Genomic DNA, 22,284 nt, shown 5'->3' with positions numbered 1-22,284 from the left:
CCCATGACCCCTGGTGAGCTGTAAACAATAGCTGGTTAACAACAAGTTGGAATGCACAGAACCAGAGAAGCCGCTCTTCATTCTGTTGTTTGCTCAGCATTCCTAGTCCTGTTTGAATAGTGGTGAGGCCAGGCTGCTATTTGTTAGTCAGTCCGAAGACCATTCTCTTCCCCGGTGTGTGTGTTTGTGTGTTACAATAACAGAAAATCGCTACCAAAAAGTAAGGCATGACTCATTTTAGAAAATATTTTTTCTTTAATTTTAACTCATGAAATGCAAAAAGGTGAAACAGGCAAAACAATCTAATTCCCTTTTTTATTGATATCATTATCATTATCAATATCATTACCGTTATCATTGTTATTACTAAAACAATTCTACTTCATTTTTCAATTTGTGTAATACTTAAAAACATTAAGCATCATCAGAATTGCTTATAAATAGTTTTGTTTGATTGTTCTTATATGCCAACCAAGCAATGGGAAAAGTAGTGTGTCAAAAAAAGGAAACGCTTTCAAAGTCGCCCAAGTCCACCACTCAAATGTGAAATTTGGGAGCCATTTTAATGATCTTTGTCACGTTATTGTCTCTGTCCAGCAGGACTCGAAATGACAATGTACAAAAACAACAAACACCATTTACTGTACGACTACACCTGGAGAACAACAACAATAATAATAATAACCATAGTCATAATAATAACAACAACATTTATAACAATGATAGTAACAAAAACATAACAAACACGATAATACATTAGTATTTGGAATGGGTGACATGTAATGAAACTTCACTGCCTTTCCATGGAGTAATATTGAAACTGGCTTTATTGTTGAGCCACTGGCTTTATTGTTGAGCCAAAATGGCTACTTTAATTCCATCCAACTTTGACTGCTTACTGAGACCAGGCTCTGTACCAAGGGCCTGTGCGATTTCAGATACATTTGTAAACTGGGTGGGGAAGCTCCTTTTTTTTAGGATACAAACAGTCTTTGACCCTCTATGACAAGACCTTAGCCTTTCTCACTATGACTCAAGGCAGGAGGGGTGTACAATATACAACACCTTCACATCTACCCTTCTATCATCTCATTAGCGGCGAGGGCAGTGCCCATAGCATGCTCCTCGCTATACAACCACAACTATAAGACCATGGTGCTAGCTTGAGCACAGTGAGAGACTGGGGTAAGTATCTTCTCTCACGTGGTAGGAGAAAAGGGTGAGAGAGCTGTTCGTTTGTTTGTGTTCGGCCCTGGATTTCATCATTAGAGCGAACCCAAAAATGAAAGCGCAAAGTAGCTGTGTAAAGGTTTCAAATGTCATTCAGACAGCAGTTCAGCTGGAGTCGTCAACTAGATGGGATGGAGATTTTAGGAGAGGAAGAATGAGAAAAGATAGAATGGAGGGAGGGACACATGGAGACGTGATAGTAGATTTATTGCAGATGGGGTGTCGACCACACGGAGCGTTGATCACGATCATCATCTAATAATTCCCTTCCTCTGTGTTTTGTGTAGGGGTCTGTTCCTAATTTCAAACTCGCAGAGCTGTACATGTAAATAGATAACATACATTTGTCTTTCCTGATTGACTCTCTCTCCTCCCTCCTCCCTGTCCCCCTCCCTCTTTCTCGTCTTCTGGGGCGTATACAAACCAACCAACCAACCAACCCCCATGTCCAACAGCCCTTCCATTACCCCTTCTCTTTTAAAACCCCAACTCCTTTCAGCCTACTTTACTCACCCTCATCCTCACCCTTACCCTCCCAAACCCCTATTTCTTTCAATCTTTCAATTCATTCAGTCGCTCTCTCTCTTTCTGTCCCTCTGCCTTCTTCATTCGTTCAGTTCGTCTCTACACCTTGTCCAGTAGAGATCTCTGGCAGTAGAGAAGACGTCGTGGCGTCCCGTACTTCCTGAAGAACAGCAGGGCTCCCAGAGTGAGGACCACGCAGACCAATAGGAGGAGAGGGATCGCCACGGCCGCTGCCGTGGCTCCGCCTTCTCCCTCCTCCACCTCGATGATGGTCACTTCCTCCTCGCCGTCCCGCTTCTTCGGCTCCTCCCCCGCGCAGCCCATCCATTCGCTGAGCACCGACTTGGGGTAGCCCGACTCCACCCTCATGTGCTGGTTGTTGAACTTCCAGTACTTGTTGGCTTTGTAGAAGTAGGTGTAGGCTGGGGAGAATGTTCGAAAAGAGAGAGGGAGGACGAAAGGTCCGATATAAATCTAATTAGAAACGGGGTGGTTTGAGCCCTGAATGCTGATTGGCTGACAGCCGTGGCATATCATACTGTATACCATGGGTACGAAAAAAAAAACCTGTAATTACGTGGGTAACCAGTTTATAATAGCAATAAGGCACCTCGGGGGCTTGTGATTATTGGCCAATATACCACGGCAATATACCACGGCTGTGTCCAGACACTCCGCGTTGCGTTGTGCATAAGAACAGCCCTTAGCCGTGGTATATTGGCCATATACCACACCCCCTCGGGCCGTTATTGCTTAATTATGATTGCCTTCAGAAATTGCAGTGTGTTGCTGTGGTCTATGATAGCCTCCTCTAATATCACAAAAGAACTGTCATTTTTATCCTTTTCGATTTATATAATGCTCAATGGCACTCTAAAGCACATCCTCTTTAACATGCCCGCCTTGACACACTTACATCCTTCTTCGCTCATGATGGCAGCCTTAATGTTGTCGGGGACACCCTGCCATGTGTTGATGGGTTTGGGGTAGTCTCTGTCCACAGTCTGGGACTCTTCATTGAAACGGTAATACCTGACAGACAGAGAGAGGCAGGTTACGGAGAGGGAAGGGAGAGAGAAAAACAACCAAAAGAGAGGAAGAAAGAAGACGAGAGGGACGGACAGCGGATGAATCTGCTTTTTCAGATAGAAAGGTACACGGGGGGGGAAAAAATGAAATTAAGAAAGGAATGAAGGATGAAAGACAAGACTCACTTGGTCCCTCTGAAGTAGTATGTCTGTCCTGTGGGGGTGTAGAAGAGGGCAGCGTCCAGCTTATCTTTGGGCAGCCCTGTGCCCAGCTCCTTCAGAGTCTTAGGGTAACCCTGCTCCATACTGGACTCTGTGAACACCCAGTACTTTTCACCTGGAGGGAGGAAGAGGGAGAGGGAGGGAAGGAGGAGGGGAGAGAAAATCTATAAGCACACAGATCTGAAAAGGATATACAAACAAAACAATGAGCGACTACCAGTAACTAGAATGGGCTTATCAATGACAACGCAAAACCATCATGCGAAAAACTGAAAAAGACATTGCCAATTGAAGTGAACCTACCCTTGAAAAATACAAATTTGCCATCGTTCCTCTCGTAGGCGGCGTTGATGTTTGGTGGCAGTCCCTTCCAGAAGTGACCGATGGGCATGGGGTAACCCTGGAGCACCTTGTTGTTCCGAACACGCCACAGCCACTTATCCTTCACCAGAAAGACAGAGTGTTTACATAGTACAGTACACACACACATAGGTTCGGTAGTTGAGTGACTTGATGTGCCATTCAGTCCTTCTCAGTGGGTGTAAGTGCATTTACAGTGCATTCGTAAAGTATTCCGACCCCTTGACTTTTCCCACATTTTGTTACGTTACAGCCTTATTCTAAAATGGATGAAATATTTTTTTCGCCCCATCAATCTACACACAATACCCCATAATGACAAAGCGAAAAAAGGTTCTTCGAAATGTTAGCATAAAAACAGAAATACCTTATTTACATAAGTATTCAGACCCTTTGCTATGAGACTCGAAATTGAGCTCAGGTGCATCCTGTTTCCATTGACCATCCTTGAGATGTTTCTATAACTTGATTGGAGTCCACCTGTGGTAAATTCAATTGATTGGACATGATTTGGAAAGGCACACACCTGTCTATATAAGGTCCCACAGTTGACAGTGCATGTCAGACCAAAAACCAAGCCATGAGGTCGAAGGAATTGTCCGCAGAGCTCCGAGACAGGATTGTGTCGAGACACAGAAATGGTGAAGGGTACCAAAACATTTCTGCAGTATTGAAGGTCCATAAGAACAGAGTTGCCTCCATCATTCTTAAATGGAAGAAGTTTGGAGCCACCAAGACACTTCCTAGAGCTGGCCGCCCAACCAAACTGAGCAATTGGGGGAGAAGGTCCTTGGTCAGGGAGATGACCAAGAACCCAATGGTCACTCTGACAGAGCTCCAAAGTTCCTCTGTGGAGATGGGAGAACCTTCCAGAAGGACAACCATCTCTGCAGCACTCCACCAATCAGGCCTTTATGGTAGAGTGGCCAGACGGAAGCAACTCCTCAGTAAAAGGTACATGACAGCCCACTTGGAGTTTGCCATAAGGCACCTAAAGACTCTCAGACCATGAGAAACAAGATTCTCTGGTCTGATGAAACCAAGATTGAACTCTTTGGCCTGAATGCCAAGCGTCACGTCTGGAGGAAACCTGGCATCATCCCTACGGTGAAGCATGGTGGTGGCAGCATCATGCTGTGGGATGTTTTTCAGCGGCAGGGACTGGGAGACTAGTCAGGATCGAGGGAAAAATGAACGGCGCAAAGTACAGAGAGATCGTTAATGAAAATCTGCTCTAGAGCGCTCAGGACCTCAGCCTGGGGCGAAGGTTCACCTTGCAACAGGACTACGACCCTAAGCACACAGCCAAGACAACGCAGGAGTGGCTTCGGGACAAGTCTCTGAATGTCCTTGAGTGGCCCAGCCAGAACCTGGACTTCAGATCTCTGGAGAGACCTGAAAATAGCTATGCAGCAATGCTCCCCATCCAACCTGACAGAGAGAATCTGCAGAGAAGAAACTCCCCAAATACAGGTGTGCGAAGCTTGTAACGTCATACCCAAGAAGACTTGAGGCTGTAATCGCTGCCAAAGGTGGTTCAACAAAGTAAAGGGTCTGAATACTTATGTCAATGTGATATTTCAGTTTTCGCTTTGTCGTTATCGGCTGTTGTGTTTGATTGATTAGGAAAAAAATGAACAAAAAACGTAAGAAAATATGGAAAATTCAAGAGGTCTGAATACTTTCCGAATACACTATATGCCAATATGTGTGTATTTCTGTGCCATGTGTTTCAGTGTGGTTATGTGTTAGTCTATGTAGTAGTTTATGTGTTCCATATTTACCTTAAAGACAAACATCTCCCCCCTGAGGATGGCGATGGTGTCGAAGTGTCCCTCACAGACATCTGGTCCGTGTCCGGGGTGGTCTGGTTTGGAGGGTCTGGTGGGGCGGGGGGGAGGGGGGGGAGCTCCGGACGACCCTGGGGTCGGACACATTCAAGACAAAATGAGGAAAGACGATAACCAGAGGTGGACTTGAGAGAGAATGAGTGAGAACTGAGTTGACAAAATGAATGTGAAGTCCTTTCTGTGAACTAGATAAGAACTTCCTGCCCTTTTAGCATTCCTGAATAATTATAGAGAGACAGTTTGTATTAAACATTGCTGTAACATTCCAGGAACATTGCTATAACATTCCAGGAACATTGCTAGAACTTTCTAAGAACATTGCTAGAACTTTCTAAGAACATTGCTACCACATTCCATGAAACTACACTCTTAGAAATAAAGGTGCTATCTAGAACCTAAAAGGGTTCTTCGGCTGTTCCCCTGGGTGAACCCTTTGACCCTTTTTGGTTCCAGTTAGAACCCTTTTGTTCCAGGTAGAACCCTTTTGAGTTCCATGTAGAACACTTTCCACAGAGGGTTCTACATGGAACCCAAAATAGTTATACTAGGAACCAAAAAGGATTCTACCTGGAATAAAAAAGGGTTCTCATATGGGGACAGCTGAAGAACCCTTTCGGAACCCTCTTTCTAAGAGTGTAGGAGTTTACCATAGATTGCCTGGATGCCGTGGCGATCGTCATCAGGCAGCTGGAAGTTCTCTGTGTCCATCCACTGATAGAATGGAGCCATGATGGCAGACGGGTCGTTGGAGTGTTCTAGACCCAGGGCATGACCCAACTCATGGACCGCCACCAGGAACACATCATTACCTACAGAGGTAGAGAGAGAGAGTAGAGAGAGAGAGTAAGAGAGAGAGAGTAGAGAGAGAGAGTAGAGAGAGAGAGTAGAGAGAGAGGAGGAAGAAGCAGGTGGGAAGAGGGAAAAGACAGTTTGAAAAGAGAGTAAAAGTAGCACGTTTACCAAACAAAGTACAGACGCGCCCTAACAGTACTGTGTAATTCAGACTGACTGAATTCCGACTTCCAGACAACCCAGTGAAAAACACTCAGGCGTCTATTTTCACTCGCTCCCACTCCCTGTACCTCCTGTATAAGTCTACGCCTCTTCTCTTCCCCCCCCCCTTTCGCTTCTCATCTCCTCTCTCCACTGGTCTCGCCCCTCTTCCAGCTCTCACTCCTCTTTCTGGTAATCTCTCACCTTCAGAGGAGGCTGGTGGGAGGCGCTATAGGAGGACGGGCTCATGGTAATGGCTGGAATGGGATAAATGGAACGCAGTCAAACGTGGTTTTCATGTGTTTGACACGTTCCATCTGTTCAGTTCCAGCCGTTACAATGAGCCCATCCTCCTATAGCTCCTCCCACCAGCCTCCCCTGCTCACCTTCTCCCTCTTCCTCCCCCTCACTTTCCTCTTCCTCCCCCTCACTTTCCTCTTCCTCCCCCTCACTTTCCTCTTCCCCCCCTCCTCTCCATTTCCTTTGTCTCTTACCCCCTTGGTCGACGTAGCCGGTAGTCCAGGGTTCGGCATTGTCAAAGTGCGTGTCGCCCCCTATCCCGTTCCCGGGGAAGTACGCGTGGGCCAGGAAGCCGCCCTCGCCATCGAACGGCGTGCTGTCGCCGTGGAAACCCTCGGAGAACGAGAGCATGATGTCAGCGTACTTGTCGACCTTGTCCCTGATGTGGCTGTAAGGGATCTCACGGAAACGGAGAGGGATGGCGGCCTCCCACACCTTAAACGCCCGGCGGATAGCCTCGTATGTGGCGTGTTCCCCAATCTTAGGGGTGTAGTTCTGTATGCTAGGTGAGGGAAAGGAAGGAAATAGCAGATTTGACGTTTTAAAGATAAAATATATAATAATATCTTCTCAAATGTGTATTGGTTGTGTTCGTGCAACCTTTGCTCGATGCAATCTCAATATGATTCCGTTTTGACTGATTAATATTCCTTAAGAATTCTAGGAGATCTAACAAGTTACTTGAGATAAATATTTTATTTATACTGTATGTGTAATTCTTATATGTGAAAAGTGAACTTTAAAGACTTAAGAGGATGTAAAGCTCACTGCGAATATATTAGCGGTGTTGTAGTAGTAAAGCTGTAGTCTTACCTGAAAGTGACATCTTGTTTGTCCCACTTCAGCCCCTGTACGGCGTATCGCTTCCTCCTCAGGTTGCTCTTCAGCTCAGATCCAAACTTGTCTGGTACGCCACAACGCGGCCGCTTCATCGCCCTGGCAACAGCAAGACACACCTGTTTGCTACCTTTACCATGTTACAAACTGTACAATGTCTATATCTTGGGGCGGCAGGGTAGCCTAGTGGTTAGAGTGTTGGGCTAGTAACTGAAAGGTTGCAAGTTCGAATCCCCGAGCTGACAAGGTGCAAATCTGTCGTTCTGCCCCTGAACAAGGCAGTTAACCCACTGTTCCTAGGCCATCATTGAAAATAAGAATTTGTTCTTAACTGACTTGCCTAGTTAAATAAAGGTAAAACAAACAAACAAATATCTGAGTAAATCATTAGAGCTTATAAATGGGTTTAGTACCACATTTGGGGTAATGACATCACTTAAAGTGTTCTGTATACAATTCTCACGGGTACTTTAAAAACAGCCAACAGCATGAATCTTTATCAATAAGTTATGCGCATAATGCTTAAATATTTGCATTCTTTGACTTTGTCTTGGTCACTCAGGACTCACTGTAGGGTGTTGGTGTCCATAGATCCGGTGACGGTGAGGCCGTAGAACTTCTGCATGGCTGTGATGGCCGTATTGATGGACTTGGGGGAGCGGATAGCCTGGGCTCGGACGTCCCCTGGGGGCAGGTAGCCATACTGCTGAAGCCACACCTGGGATGGAGAGAGGAGAGAGGGGAGGGTAGAGACAGTTAGACTCTGGACAATACAATGTCTTTGAAGATAATGGTAGGAAAGGACACACACACACACACAGATACACACACACATCTCTCTCTCTCCCCTCATTCCTCTCTCTCTTTCTCTGGATTTTCCCACCATTTCCATCAGCCAGAAACAACACAGAAACCGACCCAGGATGTCATTGTAAAGAATGTTTTGTGTGTACATGTGTGTCAATATCTGTGGGTGTGCCTGTTTGCCTACTTACAGTGCTTGTCTGAACGTGCGTGTGTGAGGGTGACAGAGGGAGATTGAAAAAGAAAGAACGAGAGAGAGAGAGAGAGAGAGAGAGAGAGAGAGAGAGATACTCAGACAAACATCAACCTAATGGTGATGATTCATTCTAGTCCGATGTCATGTTATCAAACATCATGGACAAGTTTGTTTATGTGTGTTTGTGTGCGCTGCACAGACAGGCAGTCAGTGAGTGTCTCAATCTTTTCCACAAATTCAGTCAGTGAAATTACAGAGAATTCTTCTGTAATCCCAGAAAAAACCCAACCTTCTCTCTAACTCATTCCATCTCTCTCTCTATCTCCTTTTCTCTTCAAACCCCCAACCATGTGTGTCTATGTAATAGCATACATTTTATAGTTAGTTGGGTGAATATAGTCAGCCTTCCTTTTTCCTAGAATGTCTCTCATGTCGTTTTAGATGAGAGGCCTTTTTTAATATAGAGAAGAGTTGAATTTAAATGAGGGAGGAAAAAGAGAGGAGTGTAAGAGAGTAAGAGTGAGGAAATGGCTGGCTTGTACCTGGGCAGAGATATTACCACACACAGCCTCAGCAGACAGGGTGAAAAACAAGGTTCAATTATAGGCTGCAGAGTGAGGTAAACTCTCCCTTCGCTCACGTCAGTACTGCAACCAGCCCCCTCTTTCAGCAAGACCTACACACTGTATCAATCCATCTGGTCCCCACCTCCAACAACCTCTCTTCATGTCTGTATATCTAACTCCCTCCAAGCTCCCTCTCTCTCTCTCCATCTTTCTCCCCCCCCCCCCCCCTCTCTCTCTCCATCTCTCTATCTGACTGCTCCTAGTGTGTGCTGTGGCTCCACTGCGGTGACGCGTCTGGCTCTGTGAAAACACTCTCAGCTCAGTCAGGATGAAAAGTTTCCCCCACACCGAGAAGACTCTCTCTCCTCTCGCTCCCCTTCTCTCTCAGTCTACCTCTCCTTCTCTCGCTCCTCGCGCTCCTCTATCTTGGTCTCCTCTCTCCCCCACTTGTCCCCCACCCTCTGCTCTCTCCTCTTTCTGCTCTTGCCCCCTCTCCTCTCTCTGCTCTCTCTTTCTATCTCCCAAAGCCTCACATCCCCTCTGACAACGTCAGCTATCCCATCATGCAACTCTCCTCTGGAACGCCCAGCAGTAGTTCCAGTCAAAGGTTCTATTTAGTAGGACTTCTACGTCGCTTTTTGCCAGTTTCGGGGTAACTACAAACCCATGTGTGTGTGGTCATAGCCTAGGGTCATGTAACTGCGATTTTAGTAAACAGACGCAAGCCCCTATAAGTTACGCGATTTGCAGCGATTCATACATTCTAACGAAATGCATTTCAACAAAGACAGGCTGTGTAACCTGCAAAATAAAATAATGAGTAGATTGATGACAAATATAGATCCGTTCCAACATTAGTAACATCTGTCATTCATTTAAACCAGCAGATAGTGATTCCAGCTGTGACTAATAATGTCATCACATCATATGATATGACAGTCAGATCAGGTGCCACTATTGGTCAGACACTCATGAAAGTATTAGACACCCTGAGGATAAAGTAGCCTGATAATGTACTAGTACCTACTGTATACTACGTACTGTATACTACCAGGGATGTGAAACTTTTTTGTTGTTGCAGTTTTTCTGCTAATTTCCTGCAATTCTACAAAACCTTCCATAAGGTGGAGGCAAATGTTTGCCGTTTTTAATATGATAACTGATGTTCAATGGGCCCAAGCCCAGTTGGTAATTTGACCATGCTTACTGCAAGTTTAAATAGCTGGCCTTTAGACTAACTTACCAATATATACCATAACGTATTTAGCAAGAAGCAATTCTGCCAAGCGTAAAGATACTGCAGATATTTGGGTTTCAAGCAAACTGAAAAGAGCTGTCTTCAGCCCTCTCAGTCAGCCCTCTCAGTCCACATGTCTTTTATAGTGGATCTGGTTTTCTTTAGGCAGTGGAATTAGTGGTATCTTTTCCCCGACTCTCTTTTTTAATAGTTCACTGATGCTGAGAGAGAGAGAGAGAGAGAGAGAGAGAGAGAGAGAAGAAAAAAACGGAGAAAAGGAAAATAAAACGTTAATTGGGATTGACGTATGGAACGACAATGAAGGAAAGTGAGAAAGAAATGGGGGATAAAGATGTTTAAAAAAATATAATAATTAAATAAGAAAAGGGTCAGAAAATAGGGGACAGGAGTATTAAAGTTTAATTTTATATTGAGGGAGACGGAGTAGACTGAGTCAGTTGTTCCCCTTCAGACGGTGCCAACGGAAAAAACAGACACCAGAGTTTGGTCGTAAGCGGCTCAGTCTGAGAGACACATTAGCCTCCCTGGCCTCCTAGTGTGGCGTCCCACATCTCTGACCCATTTCAACCTGAACCAGCGCTACACGCTAATGCTAACTAACTAATGCTAACTAAAGTACTTTTACTGTATATACACGCGTAATACAATGTAGAATACCTGTGTTCTAGGCTAAAGGAGCGTCCATTTACAACATAATTATACACTTGGCTACTCTTAGGCCTATCCCTCAAGTGGCCACAATGGCCGAGTCAACACTGGACGCTAGCTTGCACATGGCTCCAGTCTACACAATTACACCCAACCAAACCGTAGGTGTCCTATGCATATTGTTTCAAAGCCTATGAGTTCAGTTTATGAGCCTCAATTTCCTAACCTGGGTTCATATAGGGATGTAACGATTCACCGATACACATCGGTCCCTGATGAAATAGTTTAAGATATGAGTGCATAAATCCGGGGGGCCCCAATCCGATCATGCATCGGTAAGAAAATCCATTCAAACATTACAAATCGTCGGTTTACAATTCTTTCTACCTTCCGAAAATACCTCTCATCTTTTGTGACAACTGCGTCCTCTCCTTCAGGGTTGAACTAAGCACGTAATTATGTTGACAGTCATTGATCTACAAGTCACTTTGCATACCAAACGAACGCAGGCAATATCAGTAGTCTAGTCAAACTGCTTGATGTGCGCAGTTTGCTACATGCTGATCGGGGCTTACATTAGATTTGATTTTGATTGTTCAGGTTCACCATCGGCAATAGTTTTGGTAGTTTTGCTTGAAACAATCAGTATATGTGGTCATTTTTAGACATACAGGGTAAAGTTGATCATTTCATTACGAGGACTGAAAATCACTTTTAGTACCTGCACTGCATAGTCGAACATCTTCTACCTGCACTGCATGGTCGAACTTTTGCTAACTGCACTGCATGGTCAAACTTTTTCTACGTGCACTGCATGGTCGAACATTATCTACCTGCACTGCATGCTACCTGCACTGCATGGTCAAACTTTTTCTACCTGCAATGCATAGTCGACCACTTCTACCTGCACTGCATGGTCGAACTTTTTCTACCTGCACTGCATAGTCGAACTTTTGCTACCTGCACTGCATAGTCGAACTTTTCTACCTGCACTGCATGGTCGAACTTTTTATACTTGCACTGCATGGTCAAACTTTTTCTACCTGCACTGCATGGTCGAACTTTTTCTACCTGCACTGCATGGTCGAACTTTTCTACCTGCACTGCATGGTCAAACTTTTTCTACCTGCACTGCATGGTCAAACTTTTTATACCTGCACTGCATGGTCAAACTTTTTCTACCTGCACTGCATGGTCAAACTTTTTCTACCTGCACTGCATGGTCAAACTTTTTCTACCTGCACTGCATGGTCAAACTTTTTCTACCTGCACTGCATGGTCAAACTTTTTCTACCTGCACTGCATGGTCAAACTTTTCTACCTGCACTGTATGGTCGAACTTTTTATACCTGCACTGCATGGTCGAACTTTTTATACCTGCACTGCATGGTCAAACTTTTTATACCTGCACTGCATGGTCAAACTTTTCTACCTGCACTGTATGGTCGAACTTTTTATACCTGCACTGCATGGTCGAACTTTTTATACCTGCACTGCATGGTCAAACTTTTTATACCTGCACTGCATGGTCGAACTTTTTATACCTGCACTGCATGGTCGAACTTTTTATACCTGCACTGCATGGTCAAACTTTTTCTACCTGCACTGCATGGTCGAACTTTCTACCTGCACTGCATGGTCGAACTTTTGCTACCCGCACTGCATAGTCGAACAACTACTACCTGCACTGCATTCTACCTGCACTGCATGGTCGAACTTTTGTACCTGCACTGCATGGTCAAACTTTTCTACCTGCACTGCATGGTCAAACTTTTCTACCTGCACTGCATGGTCAAACTTTTTCTACCTGCACTGCATGGTCAAACTTTTTCTACCTGCACTGCATGGTCAAACTTTTTCTACCTGCACTGCATAGTCGAACTTTTCTACCTGCACTGCATGCTACCTGCACTGCATGGTCAAACTTTTTCTACCTGCACTGCATGGTCGAACTTTTACTACCTGCACTGCATGCTACCTGCACTGCATGGTCGAACTTTTTCTACCTACACTGCATGGTCAAACTTTTCTACCTGCACTGCATGGTCAAACTTTTCTACCTGCACCGCATGATCGAAGCAGGATAGTCCATCAACTTCCAAACAGTCTAAACCTGTGGTTCCCAAACTTCTTATTGTCCCATACCCCTTCAAACATTCAACCTCCAGCTGTGTACCCCCTCTAGCACCAGGGTCAGCGCACTCTCAAATGTTGTTTTTTGCCATCATTGTAAGCCTGCCACACACACTATACAATACATTTATTAAACATAAGAATGAGTGTGAGTTTTTGTCACAACCCGGCTCGTGGAAACTGACAAAGAGCTCTTATAGGCCCAGGGCACAAATAATAATATAATATAATAATATAATTATTTAGCCATCTTACATATAAAACCTTATCTGTTCATCAAAAATTGTGAATAACTCACCACAGGTTAATGAGAAGGGTGTGCTTGAAAAGATGCACATAACTCTGCAATGTTGGGTTGTATTGGAGAGAGTCTCAGTCTTTTTCCCCACACAGTCTGTGCCTGTATTTAGTTTTCATGCTAGTGAGGGCCGAGAGTCCACTCTCACATAGGTACGTGGTTGCAAAGGGCATCAGTGTCTTAACAGCGCGATTTGCCAAGGCAGGATACTCTGAGCACAGCCCAATCCAGAAATCTGGCAGTGGATTCTGATTAAATTCAATTTTCACATAAGCGCTTGCTGCAATTTCGATGAGGCTCTCTTGTTCAGATATCGGTAAGTGGACTGGAGGCAGGGCATGAAAGGGATAACGAATCCAGTTGTTTGTGTCATCCGTTTCGGGAAAGTACCTGCGTAACTGCACACCAAACTCACTTAGCTGCTTCTCTATATCACATTTGACATTGTCTGTAAACTTGAGTTAATTTGCACACAAAAACAATACAATGATGGAAAAACCTGTGTGTTGTCCTTGTTCATTCAGGCGAGAAAAAACATCACCCAGATAGGCCAGTCGTGTGAGAAACTCGTCATCTTGCAAGCGGTCAGACAAGTGAAAATTATGGTCAGTAAAGAAAACTTCAAGCTCGTCTCTCAATTCAAAGAAATGTGCCAATACTTTGCCCCTTGATAACCAGCCTTCTGTATGTTGTAAAAGCGTTACATGGTCGCTGCCCATATCATTGCATAATGCAGAAAATACACGAGAGTTCAGGGGCCTTGCTTTAACAAAGTTAACTATTTTCACTGTAGTATCCAAAACGTCTTTCAAGCTGTCAGGAATTCCCTTGGCAGCAAGAGCCTCTCGGTGGATGCTGCAGTGTACCCAAGTGGCATCGGGAGCAACTGCTTGCACGTGCGTTGTCTCCCTGTCATGGCTTTTGCGCCATCAGTACAGATACCAACACATCTTGACCACCAAAGTCCATTTGGTGTCACAAAGCAGTCCAGTACTTTAAAAATATCCTTTCCTGTTGTCCTGGTTTCCAGTGGATTGCAGAAGAGGATGTCTTCCTTAATTGACCCCACATAAACGTTAACAGACATATACCAGGAGCTGTGCCAGGCCCGCCACATCTGTTGACTCATCCAGCTGTAACACATAGAATTCACTGGCTTGTATGCGAAGCAGTAATTGTTTCAAAACATCTCCTGCCATGTCACTGATGAGTCGTGAAACAGTGTTTGATGAAAAACTCCTGTGGCTTATTTTTCAAATTGGCATGTTTCATTTCTAAATGTCTGCGCAAGAGTGAAGGTTTCATTGAGTTGTGAGATAGTACTTTTGCACATATAACACACTGTGGCTGAGGAAAGGCACTACTCCCAACATAAGTGAACACCAAATCAATGTAGTTCTCATCATATTTGCGCCTCTTCGATGGTCCAACGTCTCTGTCTGTCGTTCGGTGCTTTCCTGAGTAAGGGGGCAGTAGCTCTTCGGCTGCATCAGATTCACAACTGTCAGTGTCCATGCTAGCTGGGCTAACAGCAAATGTAGAATGACTGATGCTAGCATTGGATGTGCTCGTGGAGGCAGAACAACTTGTCGTCTACAGGTGCAGGTGTAGTAATGCTGGTAGTAGCAGTACTACCAGTAGAGCTGGTATGTGTCTCTATGGACGCGGGCCTTACTTTACTGAACCATTTATCAATTTTCGAGCAAACAGAATGAGCAGCAGCTACGTTTGGCTACATATGGACCGTTAGTGGAATTCCTGCGAGAGAGTAACGGTTAATGTGATTGGATGTTAATTATTTGTCTACGCTACCTGTATTTGGCATTGTGTTGTTATTTTGTTGAACACTAGACGGTTTCATTTTCTTTTTGGCAGTGAAACGAGGCTACTCAGGCGAGAAAAAAAACTCAACTAAATGTATAGTCCCATTGGAAAATATAAATGGACTGTTTGAAAATGTGAAGATTTTTTTTTTAATAATAATAATTTTTTTAACATAAAAATAAATGATTTGCCGTACCCCCGACGGCATTGCAGGTACCCCTGGGGGGGTACCAGGTACTCCCAAACACCATTTGATTATGAGACGGGGGTTACACAAAGTTGTGCTATATATTCATTGGCTATGTCATAGCTATTTTTTTAAGATAAATATTGATACATTAATTGCTCTAACGCTTTTAATCTGCACAAATTAATTAGTGGGTGATGGGGGGGTGGTAGATTCCCAGTTTACGTTATGGCTCGGCTCAGGTGCCTATACACACACACACACACACACATACAAGTCAGCTCAGACAGATCCAGCTCAGAGAGGCCCTGCTCAGAGAGGCCCTGCTCAGAGAGGCCCTGCTCAGAGAGGCCCTGCTCATGAGCTCCATCAGCAGCAGATTATAATTTAGAATGGAAAATGACTGAGTTTATGCATCGCATCGCATCGATTCATACCGAATCGCTTCAAACTAAAACATATTGTTCCTGTATCATACTGGAGCCCGTGTATATAGATACATATCGAATCGTCTTGAAAGGGAAAGTTGCAAATCCTTTAATCATCTGGAAGGCTAAATTCTATGTCTACTGTTATACAAATAATGGGTTCTAGGATGAAAACTGCCGGGAGAGCACTTGAGGGGAATGGATAAACACACCATCTCTCCATAGACATCCATTGGTTGGTTTGTTTTCCCTGTGGCAGATAGATTAACTGAATATTTTCCTGCCTGAAAATGTTTAAGTGACAGTGAGCACTTGTAGAACAGCATGCGCCAGCACTTTTCCAACAGGGTGCTTCAACCATACAAAAACAACCCAGGCTAACCATAGAAATATAATCAATAGAGCAGACATTCCCATTCAAGTGAATGCTCTGTGATGGGTGGATCGGCAACAATATTGAGTATACCGATCATAGAAATAGAACTATTCATTCTATTTCTATGGTACCCACACTGTCCATAAAAAAAATAAATGTATTTAACCTTTATTTAACTAGGCAAGTCTGTTAAGAACAAATTCTTATTTACTATGACTGTCTAGGAACAGTGGGTTAACTGCCTTGTTCAGGGGCAGAATTTTTACCTTGTCAGCTCGGGGATTCAATCTAGCAACCTTTTGGTTACTGGCTCAACACTCTAACCACTAGGCTACCTTCCGCCCCAAATTACTGTGGTCTGAGAATGTATCCCGTTCTAGTATTTATATTTATATGGGCCCAACCCATTTGGGAATGGACCCCTGGCACGATCTGTTCCCTGTGATCCCGAGACATGCTAGTCACCTTGCCTCCAGATGTCTGCTGTTATCGTGTTTGTAAAAAACTTCAAGGACTTGCAGATTCAGACATATGTTGCGGAGATCTGTGAAATGGATCGTCTCATTTTCATTCCTTTCCACTTCCATTGGCTAAGATAAAGTCCAACCAGCAATTTGATAAAAGTGAGACAAGGTGTTTTTGTTAATAAAAGTGAATCAAATTAAATAAAAGGAGGGTTTTTTCTTGGATTTATAGTATGTGCACAAAGTAATGTACATATATAGAGTAAAGAGATATTTTGTGATGTATAGCTCTTTTTGTTACAATCCCATTTCAAAAAGCGCAGCTCGATCTTAAGAGAGGCCCATGACTGTGAATATTTGCTAAGACATTCTCCTCACTCATCACAGCTTTAAGTTAAATTGTAGGCTTAGCCTCCCTGGCCTATCAAGTTGGACTCCGTGGGCAGTGAATTAATACTAAATCACTAAAAGGAATGTCCGAAAATTCTACTCCTACTTAGTTCTGTGCTTTCATACCGTAAATCAGAATTTGTCAGCATAAAATCAACATCCCATCCTCTCATCTCAACCCTATGCATGATTTAGCCTATGCATCACACTCGTGCTCTGTTCTCTTATCCCTCCCACACAACAGACATCGTATTCATCATAGATTGCCGTTACATACACTGTACTACACACAGGTGATGTAAACCAGAAACCGTTAATTAGTGATAATCCCATCTTCCATCATTGGCTGCTATGGGCAGAGTAGGTAGAAGTTTCCCTCAACTGCTGTTCCGGGGTCAGATTTTTCCATCTTGTTTATGGCATTCCTTGGGATTTGGGGTTGGGTAATCTGCCTACTCCTGTAGGAGCATGGGCAAATTTGATATGCCTTCGGGTGGCATTATGGATAGGATTTGGAATGGGTAAACTGAGCCTAGATCTGTCATGGACCCAGCATCAACATCTGCAGTCTTATTGTGACAGTGTGCATGCGTTATTACTGTCTCAGTGTTGTGTGTGCAGTTATTACACTATTATCACAGGGTTATAGATGTTGTATTGATTGGTCCACTAAACTGTGGCCTGATAAATGGACAGTCTCCCAGGCATTTCTGACTGACGGTGCAACCAGTGGTTGACCATGTCTGGCTGACTGCATAAAGAATAGGGTGCCATTTCGGACGTCCACCATGTCTGGCTGACTGCATAAAGAATAGGGTGCCATTTCGGACGTCCACCATGTCTGGCTGACTGCATAAAGAATAGGGTGCCATTTCGGACGTCCACCATGTCTGGCTGGCTCAGACACCAGCTGTTTGTGGTCACTGAGTCAGGACCTGAGTTCTTCCAAGCATCCTGTCTTTCTTAATAAGAACAACCTCTATGTGTAGACCAGGGAGGGCCAGCACTGAAAAGACTAGGAGAAATGCATGAGCACCTTTGGATACCTTTGACTTGGCCATTGGCTATTGCAGTCATGGCTAATGTTGGTTATTCTTGATGGTTTGGGATGTATCTAAAAGCACACTGGGATGGGTAGATAGAGAGATCTGGAATTCCTGAAGAACAGATCTAGAATTAACCCAACTCAGAGGCATCATGTCACCTAATAATTTTGAAGGGACACCATGACACAATATAGTGTTTGTGTAGGCTATACTTTAGTAGTGTCCCACCAGTTCCAATGGGTATGATGCCTCTGTTGCGCCAGACAGTCTTCGTGTACAGTTTGCTAAAAGAGAGAACAGCTTCCTCTCCATTTACATTTTAGTCATTCAGCAGACGCTCTTGTCCAGAGCGACTTACAGTAGTGAATGCATACATTTCATTTCATGCATTTTTTAAATATTTTTTTGATATATTTTTTTTGTACTGGTCCCCCGTGGGAATCGAACCCACAACCCTGGCGTTGCACACACCATGCTGGCGTTGCAAACACCATGCTCTACCAACTGAGCCACAGGGAAGACAGTCTCCAGTCTCTCTCTACCATAACTCAGTACAGATGAAAACCATTACCCCCCCTCCGCCCACACACATACACACACACACACACACACACACACACACACACAACCACAGCCCCCAGTTTCTTAGAACAAAGCAGCTGACTTGAATTTTCACAACTCTGTACTCCCCCAACTCTTTTACCCCTCCTCACTTCTTTCTCTTTTAAACCACAAAATCAGAGTCATGTTATTTTTCTGGCTATTATTTGCATTTTCATCTCTTTTTCAGATTCTACCGAAATGTTCACTGGTTTTAACCTTGCCTTTCAATTGCCCTCAATTTAAAGATCATGCCACCCCATCATGAAAGACCAAGAGAAAGAAAATAGTGCCAATTATGAAGACTGGTACAGAAACTAGACACTATTGGCAATAACACATAGTAGTTGATATATACTCCCACCCTTCCAGTATAAACCTTAAGCATTGTCTGTCTTATTATACTTTTAAATAGTTCTTAAATAGTTTTTGAGTTTCTGCATGTTGTCTTAATGATTTACCTCTGCTTTTACTTCGTTTTCCGTTGAAACAACTCCAAAGAACAGTCCGCACGTCAGCGTCAAGAGCTGGATCACCTTCTCAAGCCGGGGTAACATTCCTCTATATGTGCGAGTTACCCAAAAAAAAGAGGAGATATAGAGAACCTCACAACGGGATTGCTTCTAACGGTTTTCCACGTTATCAATTATAATCCGTCGGGATGATCTTTAAAAACCAAAATAATATGCCACTAATATGCCCTCATGGATACTTTCTTGCCACACTTCAAGTTCTACACAACAAATCCTTTGTGGTAGCAAAAATCATTAAATACATGTAAAATATATTTATATAATCTTACAAATCTGTTCAAAAACTCAAATCCAGATGTTGGTGGAAAAAATCGCTGCAATCTCAGCGCTTCATAGTTCCTCTCTCTTTTGTCCCCCCAAATTATTTTCTTTATTTCCCTCTATTTTGACATCGCTCTCTGACGTGTGGACGTGGTTGTGCTAGCTAGTCGGAACTAGGAAACTCGGGAATGTCCGACTTGCTGATTCGTTGAACGCGGCACGTGTATAACTACAACCAGTTAGCAAATCTGACATTTACGAGTTTCCTAGTTCCAACAAGTTGTAGAAACGCGACAAGAGTCCTTCAACAGACAAGATAGATAGATAGAGAGAGAGAGACTTTAGCTATTTGCACATAGTTACAACACTGCATATAGCCATAACATGACATTTGAAATATCTCTATTCCTTTGGAACTTTTGTGAGTGTAATGTTTACTGTATATTTTTGATTGTTTCTTTCAGTTTTATTATTATTATTATTATATATTTTTTTTTTACCTTTATTTAACTAGGCAAGTCAGTTAAGAACAAATTCTTATTTACAATGACGGCCTACACGCTGGGCCATTTGTGCGCCTCCCAGGTTGTGATACAGCCTGGATTGTGATTCTAGGGTTGTGATACTTGCTTTGGCAATGAAAACATATGTTTCCCATGCCAATAAGGTCATTTAATTGAATTGAGAGAGAGAGTTCCTCCATCTCCACCCAATCCATCCAATCCATCCAATCCACCTTTCCAGAAACAAGTCTCTCACCGTTTCCGCTTGTTAAAGACCACCTTCTGCCCCCAGCTGTGCCCGGATGCCATATGTGAATTGATTGCCCCCCATCTATCTTCAGAGCTCGTACTGTTAGGTGACCTAAACTGGGACATGCTTAACACCCCGGCCGTCCTACAATGTAAGATAGATGCCCTCAATCTCACACAAATTATCAATGAACCTATCAGGTACAACCCCAAATCCGTGAACATGGGCACCCTCATAGATATCATCCTGTCACGTCCTGACCAGTAAAGGGGTTATTTGTTATTGTAGTTTGGTCAGGACGTGGCAGGGGGTGTTTGTTTTATGTGGTTCGGTGTTTGTTTTATGTGTTCCGGGGTTTTTGGGTATTGTTCTATGTTTTGTATTTCTATGGTTTTTCTATGTTGTGTATTTCTTTGTTGGCCTGGTATGGCTCTCAATCAGGAACAGCTGTACATCGTTGTTGCTGATTGGGAGTCATACTTAGGTAGCCCTTTTTTTTCCCCTGTCTTTTGTGGGAAGTTGTTTTTGCACTGCTGTGTTTAGCCTGCAAGACTGCTTGTCATTCTTTTGTTTTCTTGTTGTTGTCTTGTTATTAAGTGTCTCAATAAAAGTAAATATGAGCACTCAACCCGCTGCACCTTGGTCTACTCCATACGACGACCGTTACACATCCTGACCAACCTACCCTCTAAATACACCTCTGCTGTCTTCAACCAGGATCTCAGTGATCACTGCCTCATTGTCTGCATCCGTAATGGGTCTGCGGTCAAACGACCACCCCTCATCAGTGTCAAACACTCCCTAAAACACTTCAGCGAGCAGGCCTTTTTAATCGACCTGGCCCGGGTATCCTGGAAGGATATTGACCTCATCCCGTCAGTAGAGGATGCTTGGTTATTCTTTAAAAGTGCTTTCCTCACCATCTTAAATAAGCATGCCCCATTCAAAAAATCTAGAACCAAGAACAGATATAGCCCTTGGTTCACTCCAGACCTGACTGCCCTTGACCAGCACAAAAACATCCTGTGGCGTGCTGCATTCGCATCCAATAGCCCCCACGATATGCAACTTTTCAGGGAAGTTAGAAACCACTATACACAAGCAGTTAGGAAAGCAAAGGCTAGCTTTTTCAAACAGAAATGTGCATCCTGTAGCACAAACTCCAAAACGTTCTGGGATAAGAGCACCTCCTCCCAGCTGCCCACTGCACTGAGGCTAGGAAACACTGTCACCACCGATAAATCCACGATAATTGAGAATTTCAATAAGCATTTTTCTATGGCTGGACATGCTTTCCACCTGGCTACCCCTACCCCGGTCAACAGCCCTGCACCCCCCACAGCAACTTTCCCAAGCCTCCTCCATTTCTCCTTCACCCAAATCCAGATAGTTGATGTTCTGAAAGAGTTGCAAAATCTGGACCCCTACAAATCAGCTGGGCTAGACAATCTGGACACTCTCTTTGTAAAATTATCCGCTGAAATTGTTGCAACCCCTATTACTAGCCTGTTCAACCTCTCTTTCGTATCGTCTGAGATCCCCAAAGATTGGAAAGCTGCCGCGGTCATCCCCCTCTTCAAAGGGGGAGACACTCTAGACCCAAACTGGTACAAACCTATATCTATCCTACCCTGCCTTTCTAAGGTCTTTGAAAGCCAAGGTAACAAACAGATCACCGACCATTTTGAATCCCACCGTACCTTCTCCACTATGCAGTCTGGTTTCCGAGCTGGTCATGGGTGCACCTCAGCCACGCTCAAGGTCTTAAACGATATCATAACCGCCATCGATAAAAGACAATACTGTGCAGCCGTATTCATCGACCTGGCCAAGGCTTTCGAGTCTGTCAATCACCACATTCTTATCGGCAGACTCAACCGCCTTGGTTTTTCAAATGACTGCCTCACCTGGTTCAACAACTACTTCTCAGACAGAGTTCAGTGTGTCAAATCGGAGGGCCTGTTGTCCGGACCTCTGGCAGTCTCTATGGGGGTGCACAGGGTTCAATTCTCGGGCCGACTCTTTTCTCTGTTTACATCAATGATGTCGCTCTTGCTGCTGGTGATTCTCTGATCCACCTCTACGCAGACAACAACATTCTGTATATTTCTGGCCCTTCTTTGGACACTATGTTAACTAACCTCCAGACAAGCTTCAATGCCATACAACTCTCC

The 22,284-nt window shown here is 44.0% G+C and overlaps 1 protein-coding gene across 1 annotated transcript; it reads right to left on the bottom strand.

The window, feature by feature from the left end:
- Positions 1-235: 235 nt before the first annotated feature.
- Positions 236-19,523, bottom strand: mmp14a (matrix metallopeptidase 14a (membrane-inserted)). Its single transcript, XM_014207021.3, has 11 exons — positions 19,366-19,523; positions 19,025-19,124; positions 7,915-8,063; positions 7,322-7,444; positions 6,703-7,010; positions 5,863-6,024; positions 5,150-5,286; positions 3,309-3,447; positions 2,970-3,120; positions 2,672-2,787; positions 236-2,177 (listed from the first exon to the last, which is right to left on the bottom strand). The coding sequence occupies exons 2-11, from the start codon at positions 19,118-19,120 to the stop codon at positions 1,855-1,857; spliced, it is 1,704 nt and encodes a 567-aa protein (XP_014062496.1). The 5' UTR covers positions 19,121-19,124; positions 19,366-19,523; the 3' UTR covers positions 236-1,854.
- Between the last annotated feature and the right edge of the window lie 2,761 nt (positions 19,524-22,284).

This window comes from Salmo salar, chromosome 07 (genome assembly GCF_965601325.2).
Source record: "Salmo salar chromosome 07, fSalSal1, whole genome shotgun sequence".
Taxonomy (NCBI): Eukaryota; Metazoa; Chordata; class Actinopteri; order Salmoniformes; family Salmonidae; genus Salmo; species Salmo salar.
The sequence above is the reverse complement of the archived record's forward strand: the minus strand, read 5'-3'. Positions and strand labels throughout refer to the sequence as shown.

Excerpts from the sequence above, each read along its gene's own strand:
- mmp14a (XM_014207021.3), bottom strand. The coding sequence starts at position 19,120 with ATGTTACCCCGGCTTGAGAAGGTGATCCAGCTCTTGACGCTGACGTGC. Across the intron at positions 7,011-7,321 it reads AAACAAGATGTCACTTTCAG|CATACAGAACTACACCCCTA; the intron begins GTAAGACTACAG and ends TCCCTCACCTAG. Across the intron at positions 5,287-5,862 it reads CGGCATCCAGGCAATCTATG|GGTCGTCCGGAGCTCCCCCC; the intron begins GTAAACTCCTAC and ends GTCCGACCCCAG.